This window comes from Vulpes vulpes, chromosome X, assembly GCF_048418805.1.
Source record: "Vulpes vulpes isolate BD-2025 chromosome X, VulVul3, whole genome shotgun sequence".
Classification (NCBI taxonomy): domain Eukaryota; kingdom Metazoa; phylum Chordata; class Mammalia; order Carnivora; family Canidae; genus Vulpes; species Vulpes vulpes.
In genome coordinates this window covers 52847485-52855159 of record NC_132796.1, presented here as the reverse complement: position 1 = coordinate 52855159, position 7675 = coordinate 52847485, and the positions used below count along the sequence as shown (strand labels likewise).

The 7675-nt window shown below is 53.1% G+C and overlaps 1 protein-coding gene across 3 annotated transcripts; it reads right to left on the bottom strand.

The window, feature by feature from the left end:
• GJB1 (gap junction protein beta 1) lies at positions 1–7337 on the bottom strand. 3 transcript variants are annotated; one of them, XM_025982885.2, is made up of 2 exons: positions 7217–7337; positions 1–1518 (listed from the first exon to the last, which is right to left on the bottom strand). In XM_025982885.2, the coding sequence occupies exon 2, from the start codon at positions 1500–1502 to the stop codon at positions 651–653; it is 852 nt and encodes a 283-aa protein (XP_025838670.1). In that variant the 5' UTR covers positions 1503–1518; positions 7217–7337; the 3' UTR covers positions 1–650. The 3 variants fall into 3 exon arrangements, with proteins under 3 accessions (XP_025838670.1, XP_025838672.1, XP_025838671.1); XM_025982887.2 differs by lacking the exon at positions 7217–7337 and adding an exon at positions 4657–4897; XM_025982886.2 differs by lacking the exon at positions 7217–7337 and adding an exon at positions 1913–2102.
• Positions 7338–7675: the final 338 nt, after the last annotated feature.

The window sequence follows — 7675 nt, the reverse complement described above, 5'->3', positions numbered from 1 at the left end:
TTTACTGTAAAATCCTGTTTAATGTGTAACATTCCAGGCAGAGAGAGGCCTTGGGAACTAGAGGCAAGGGTGGCCCTGACCAACTCCCACTTGAACTTATCTGCCTGCTCCTCCCTCCCTAATTCCTCCTCCCCAGACCTGTCCTCCTTTTCCTTGTGACCCGCAAAGCCCTTCCTTTTCTTTCCTCTCCTACCCTCCCTTCTCCACCCACATATCCACACCACCCTCCTTCCATTCCACTTGCCCACTTCCCTCCCCACTGATGTGACTCCAGAAATAGGGTATCTGACAACATGGGGTTAAGATTAGTTTCACAATTGGATGCTGTCAGAGCATCCTATCTCCTGTCCCCAGTGGCCGCAGGGAGAGGGAAGAGAAAGGGGGTACAGATGAGAAGAGCTGCCCATACCCCCAACAACCTTGAGCACTGATGTGGGTGGCCTCTGGTTCCCCACTCCTAGGGCTCCCCAGACAGAAAGCCCTGGGGTGAGGGGAAGGAAGGGAACGAGGGAGAGAAGGACAATTTTGATCCAGCAGTCCCTAGCAGGCAGAGGCCTGCACCCTGGCAGAGGGGAAGGAGGGGCAGGCCTGAGGCAAGGTGGTAGAGGGGGTGGGGGGAGGCGGGATGGGAGGTTGCCTGGTGTGTGGCATCAGCAGGCCGAGCAGCGGTCGCTCTTCTCAGCCAGCCCGGCCCCAGTGCCGGGGCTTCGGCGCAGTATGTCCTTCAGGGAGCCGTCCTGCTCGCTCAGCAGCTTGTTGATCTCATTCTGTTTGTATTCAGGTGAAAGGCGGTGGCCGAAGCCCGAGCCCTTGCGGGAGGGCGGATTGGAGCGGCGCTGGGCCCGGCGGGCGCAGGCCCGGATGATGAGGTACACGACCTCGGCCACGTTGAGGATGATGCAGATGCCAGAGGCAGCCAGCATGAAGACAGTGAAGACGGTTTTCTCCGTGGGGCGGGACACGAAGCAGTCCACTGTGTTGGGGCAGGGGTAGGCCTCACACTTGACTAGCCGCACCATGGCGTAGCCAGGGTAGAGCAGATAAAAGACGTACATGAAGGCGGCCTCAAACAGTAGCCGGAAGACCACACTGATGACATAGGTCCACCACAGCGTCCCTGAGATGTGGACCTTGTGCCTCTTCACCTCCTCCAGGTGCAGCGGGTCCCCATGGCCCTCGAGTCGCAGCATTTTCTTTTCTATGTGCTGCTGGTGAGCCACGTGCATGGCCACGAGGAGAGCTGGGGTGGAAACCAAGATGAGCTGTAGAGACCACAGCCGCACGTGGGAGATGGGGAAAAAGTGGTCGTAGCAGACGCTGTTGCAGCCAGGCTGAAGGGTGTTGCAGATGAAGGAGGACTTCTCGTCACCCCACACACTCTCCGCGGCCACCACCAACACCATGATCCTGAATATGAAGATGACGGAGAGCCATACCCGGCCAATGGCGGTAGAGTGCCGGTTCACGCCACTGAGCAAGGTGTACAAACCTGTCCAGTTCATCCTGCCTCATTCACACCTGCAAAACAGGAGCCACAGGGCAAGCTGGCAGAAAGCTGGGGCAGAAAGCTGGGTGCCGTAACATTGCCTGACACACCCCCTCCTGCCCCCGTCACCCTTTCCGAGAGCCAGTGACAGGAAGGGAAGAAGGATAGTCATCGCTTTCCTCATCACCCCATGTTCACTGCCAGCCTCTCCTCCTCCTCCTCCTCCACCTCCTCCTCCTCCTCCTCCTCACTTGACTTGACTTCCCTGAGCCTCATCTGCCTTCTTTGCTTTCATGCAACGTTCTTTCCTCTCCAGCCCCTTTCTTCACCAGGCCCATTTTGTTTTGCCATCAGCCATTCTTTTTAGCTCCCCATCCCCCAGCTCCTTAGCTCTGGACCTAGGGCAAACCCAACAAATCCCGTTACCTTGGGGAGCGCCTATCCCTGAGGCCACCCAGACAGGTCCCCTATGGTCTCATGTCTGTGCAAGGGGAGTGGTCCCTGGGTCCACGCCTGCGTTCCAATTCATCGCCGCCCGGTGCTGGGGAGTCATATGCTGCTTTATACCCAGTGTCTGCACAATGGGACCTTTGTGGAGCTCTGAACAACGCCCTTTAGAATTCAGATCAAACGCCCTGACTTCCGCCCACCCTACACACAGAGCACTTGTGTCCCAGCGCCGGACACCCAGCCTGCACCCACCTGTTCTGTGCCCGCCCGGTCCATCGCCGCACCCGCCCCACAGCCCCACCAGAAGAATGGCCATGGCAGTGGGGGGAGATGGAACAATACAGGTGCATGTACAAGGGGACCCAAGGGGACCAGGAGGCTCTGGGCTGAGGCCGTCCCCCATGACTCTACTAGAAACTTAGGGTCGGCAGGATTTTGCCTAAATTGAGATCCCCTACAGGGGATGGGTGAGTTCACTCATCTGTCCCAAGCCAGGAACTCTGTTAAGCTTCTTCCCATACATTCTCTCCTTGGACCCTCTCAGCAAGCCTCCAGGGACTTTACCCCAGTCTTTCCAGATGAGGAGGCTGAAGCTCAGAGAAGTTAAGTAATTTACTCAAGGTTACACAGCTAAGAAATGTTACAGTAGAACGAAACACAAAAGTATCTGAAGCAGAAGTTTCAGCTCTTTCCACCATATGCTCTTTGGACTTTTTGCTGCTGGTGTTGGCAAAAGCAAAAGCCAGCCATTCAGAACGACAATGAAAGCAAGGGTTAATGCTACCCATTAGGACACAAGAAACATGGAAGCAGAGGACCTGTAAATACTTTCCGACTCCAGTGTCATGGAGCAAGGCCTGACCATCCCTCCTTGAGCTTCAGGACAGAGAACCCCCAGTGGACAGGTGGGCACACAGGGAGTACAAACCAGAGGGAGAAAGCAAAAATTAGCAAGCAAACAGAAGGTTAAAAGATGGAATAGGTAAGAGTCATACACCTTTGGGTTCGAATCGTGGTTCTTCGCTTGATATGACCATGGGCTAGATCCCGACCTTCTCTGAGCCAACTTGCTCATCTACAAATGGGGTTAGTACCCAGGGTTATCATGAGCTTCAGTGAAGCAACCTGCAAAAGTTCTCAGCTCAGCTCCAGTTTCACAGCTGATGATTAAGGGAGGTAAGCACCTTATCAGGAAGAAAAAAACATGTTGCTCCAGGGACTGGGTGGTCTGCCAAACCCAACGCCCCTCTTTTTGCTGCCCAATGCTGCCCATTGACCTATGGTGTCTGTCCTGAGATAGAACAGACTGTTCTGTGGCTGCCCTGCCCCCAACATCAAATGTACATTGTAATCTCCTGGTTTCCTGAGCTTGGCTATTGCTCTAGGGAAGAAATTCCCCTTCTGCGCTTTAGGCAGGCAAAGAAGGCCTCCTCTTACCTCCCACCACTTATTCCACAGCAGGAAACTGGATGTGAGGAGAATACACAGGCCTGCACCCCTAGGAAATGTAGGGCATTTCCTGCCCCCAGTGCAGGGGCAGTGCTGGTGGCAGAAGCCCTGTATTCAGGTCAGTGGGAGGGGGGTTCTTCTCTGTTGTAGTGGGGAGGGGGAATATATCAACCACAGAAAACTTGGGGAATGGGATGCAAGAAACTAGAGGATGGAGGGATGGTCCACGGGACATAGATTACTTCCCTGAACAAGGTTTTATTAAAAAAAAAAAAAAAGCCTGAGTGACCAGCATAGGAACAGGGGTGCCCTTTTTCCTAAGCCCCTGGTTCCGAAGGCAGAGCTGCCACAGGAGGTATAATGGTTAATGGTAAAGTAATGCTTCATCTGGTGACACACGTTAGTTCACAAACAGGTGGTCGAGGAACATTATTAAGAATAATCATTTATGGGGTGCCTGGGTGGCTCTTGGTTAAGTGTCTGTCTTTGGCTCAGGTCTTGATCCCAGGATCCTGGGATGGAGCCCCACATCAGGCTCCCTACTCAGTGGGGAACCTGCTTCTCCCTCTCCCTCTGCCTGCTGCTCACTCTCTCTGTCAAATAAATAAATAAAATCTTAAAAAAAAAGAACAACCATTTTCTGAGCACCTGTGAGGCCAGGCCTTGTGTAAACCTCAGAAACTCATGTAAACCTCAGAACAAACCCAGGAGGTAGGTGTCCCTTTTCATCCTCATGTCACATAAAAGGAAACTGAGGTAAAGAAAGCTGAAGGGACTTGTCCAAGGGTCACATGGAGTTAGTGCAGTTAGTATGTGATGGGAATGGAATTGCAGCCAGGCCAAGCTTACTCCAGAGCCCATACTTTTTCCCATAAGTTCTACCACCTTGGCTAGAATTCTAATTTTTCTTTCTATGAGTGTTTTTATTTTGTATTTGTCTTTTGAGAGAGAGAGCTGGGGGCGGGAAGGGGGGGCAGAGGGAGAGAATATCAAGCAGACTCCGTCCCCAGCACAGAGCCAGATGCAAGGCTCGATCTCACAACCCCAAGACCCCGATCTGAACTGAAACCAAGAGTCGGACACTCAACCAACTGAGCCTTGCAGATGCCCGTCTATGAGTGTTTTTAGAAAAAGAGAGATCCAAAACTGGTCTGGCTTATATCTTCCTCTAGCCCCTTCTCCCCTTTCCTATCAACTGCTAACTCATCCCTCTTCCTTCCTGGGGCTTGCGGCTCACTGCCTCTGTATCTGTTCTATTTTCCCTGCCTTACCTTTCTCGGACTGCTTCCTCAGACTCTGAAGCAAACTTCAGCTATTCTCTGTGCTCCTCAATGGTGCCTCTCAGTCAGCCTGGTCACTCCTGAATTTTTAGGTTGTGAGCACTCCACCTCTCATTTTGTGCCTTCTGGGACATAGCCAGCAGCTCCCTTTGGGGCCCCTAAGCACCCTTGTGTGGGCACTGAGATGTCGATTTTTGCTCTCTCCTTCGGATGGAGAGCTTATCCCTATGTCAACATCAGTACCTCAAGGGTCTCATTCTAAAAACACCCAGGGGAATGACCTGATTTTGAAATCCAAACTGTTTTTGTGACTTTGGGTTAAAGTCCATGCACTGATATGCTTTGTGTTGCTCCAGACCTGTTTTTGCCCTGGTGTTTCATTAGACAAGACTTCTCTGGCTGTGTCAGGCCCTGGTCTTGGCTTTGGATTCACATGTGCCCGGGCACTCCAGCACAGTTCAACATCAGGAGATCGCACTTAGTCCATACAACAGTCCTGTAATACTATCCCCATTTTTTGGACAAGGAAGTTGAGGCTCAGAGAGGTTAAATAACTTGCCTCAATGGCAACTCTGCAAAAGGGTAGTCAGGTTTCTGTTTTCTTTCTTTCTGCTCTCAGAGTCTTTGTACATCGCACCGCCTTTAACAGCCTCTCTTACTCTGCGTTCTAACAGAGACCAGGCCCACAGCTCAGAACTTCTACTCCTTCCCATGTGCACTCACCTGTGCAGGTCTGGGCACACACACGCACATGCATATCATACATGCTCATCAAGTCTCTCTTTCTGCCCCCACCTGTTCCCTGTCCCTCTTTCCAACTATACGAAATCCTGGTGTTTTTTGGTTCAAGAGGAGGGCCCTGACTGGACTGGATGAGGTTATATTCAGTCTCAGACTCACACTTGCTCCCCCATTTCATGAGCAGTCCCCGGCCAGGAAAGAACCAGGGGCTTCCTTTTGAGATTTCTTCCTGAATTCCAGGCCACCTTCATCTGTTTGGTGTGGCCAAGGCCAAGCTTCCCTGGCCCCCTCCTTCCTTCCCCCACTGCCCTTCCCTGCCTCCACCCTTGTGGCCTCACTGCACCTAGGGCACTTGGCTTGTCCTTTCCACCCTGCCATATATATTGTGGCCAGGCTGGGGTCAGGGTCACTCCAGCTCATTCCGGTTTTCTCCTTCCCTCCCTTGGCCACGGTCTTTTCCTAGGAACTGTTAATGTCAGCTTCCTTCCTCACTCTGGACTATACCCTCTTAGTCCTCCTTCAATGATCAGACTTCCTGTTGCTCTCTACTTGGGCTTATTATGACAGCCACCACCTGTGGAATGCCTATAGTGTTCTAGGGGCTGTATGTTCATTAACTCCTGTCCTCACAACAAGCCTGTGAGCTATGGACTATTGTCTTCAAGTCACAGGTGGAGCTACGGGGGCTCAAAGACACTGAGTAACTTACTATGCAGCTGCTAAGCAAAGGTGCTGATAGTTAACTTCGGACTCACGGACTCAGGACTCACGGACTCACGTTGATCCCTCACCAGAGCCGGTAGGGGGGGAGGTGTCCCTCCCTATTGCTCTTTCTGCATTCTCATATCTCAGTCTCTCTCTCCAAACCTCTCTGGTCTATGTCCTCTCCCGCGTCTCCTTTACTTTTTTTTTTTTTAATTTTTATTTATTTATGATAGTCACAGAGAGAGAGAGAGAGAGAGGCAGAGACATAGGCAGAGGAAGAAGCAGGCTCCATGCACCGGGAGCCCGATGTGGGATTCGATCCCGGGTCTCCAGGATCGCGCCCTGGGCCAAAGGCAGGCGCCAAACCGCTGCGCCACCCAGGGATCCCCCGCGTCTCCTTTACTTAGTCTGTGCCCTCTGCTGGGGCCATCCCCAACAGCTGCAACAGCTTTCAAACAGCTGGGGGACTACCCCTCCTTTACATCACTAAAATCATCAAAGTTGCTCCAGGCTCAGCTTGAGTCTGCCTAAACTCCCTCAGGAGAGAGGAGAGCCATGCTCCTAAATCCCGGCCCCATTGGCTGTCCCTCTCCACTGCTGAGTGCTCTGCATTCATCCGTCTGTCTGTCCATTGGCAGCCCTGGGTTGTTGCATGCCTGCTTTACGTTCTAATGGGGGGGGGGGGAGAAAACAGCACCTGGAAGTGCCCAACGGTACCACCAAACCTTAATCCTATTTGGCAGGAAATGTCTGAAAGAGAGGAACTTGGCCACCCTGTGCCTTGGGGGTGGGGTTGGCAGTGGGGGGCTCAAGTCTTCCTGGGAATTGAGCCCTGTGAGGATGAAGGGAATCCATGGCTGGGAGTAAACGAGGGAGAGAAGAAGCAACTCTGAGCCTGAAAAGAGGATAAGAGTTGAAGGCTCCAGAGAGAGGCTAAGCAACCCTGGCCCCTGGCAGGAGGAGCCTTGCTCTACCCAGAGGGAAGCACAGAAGGGATCTCAGTGGCTTAATGCTGAGGCCAAGAGAAGGCAAAGCCCAGGCCTCTCTCCAGCCACCATCTCTTTCCCCCTGTGCCACACCAGCTCCCCCTCCCCAGCCTCCTCACCTGGTTGCTGCTGCCCTTTCCCAGGGAATGTCTGCAGGCGTGTCTGCACTATGCCACTAGGTGCTGTCAGCCCAGGCCAGGGGAGGGACAAAGAGCCCAGGGCCGGAGCCAGATATGGCCCACAGCCCAAGAGGAACCAGACAAACATTAACCAGCCCCGCCTCCTCCCACAGTCATTAAATAAGATTGATCCCCTGAGCTCCCAATGGATTTGGCAAGACAAATCACATAGCCTGCAGTTACTGCCCTGTCCCAGAAGGAGAGAGGCTTCATTGTCACCCATGTGCCCATGTTTAGCCCATCTGGGGAGGCTGCACTGGACCTGGGCTCGTTAACAGCCCTCAGGCTTCCCCCATCCCTGGGCCATAGGTGGATCTGGTGTGTGGGGCGAGTTGCAGAGAGGGCTCTTGCACTGGGTGCCATCCCTCTCATCCCTTATAGGTCCCAGCCCCTAAAATG

Coding starts and splice junctions, on each gene's coding strand:
- GJB1 (XM_025982885.2), bottom strand. CDS start 1,502: ATGAACTGGACAGGTTTGTACACCTTGCTCAGTGGCGTGAACCGGCAC.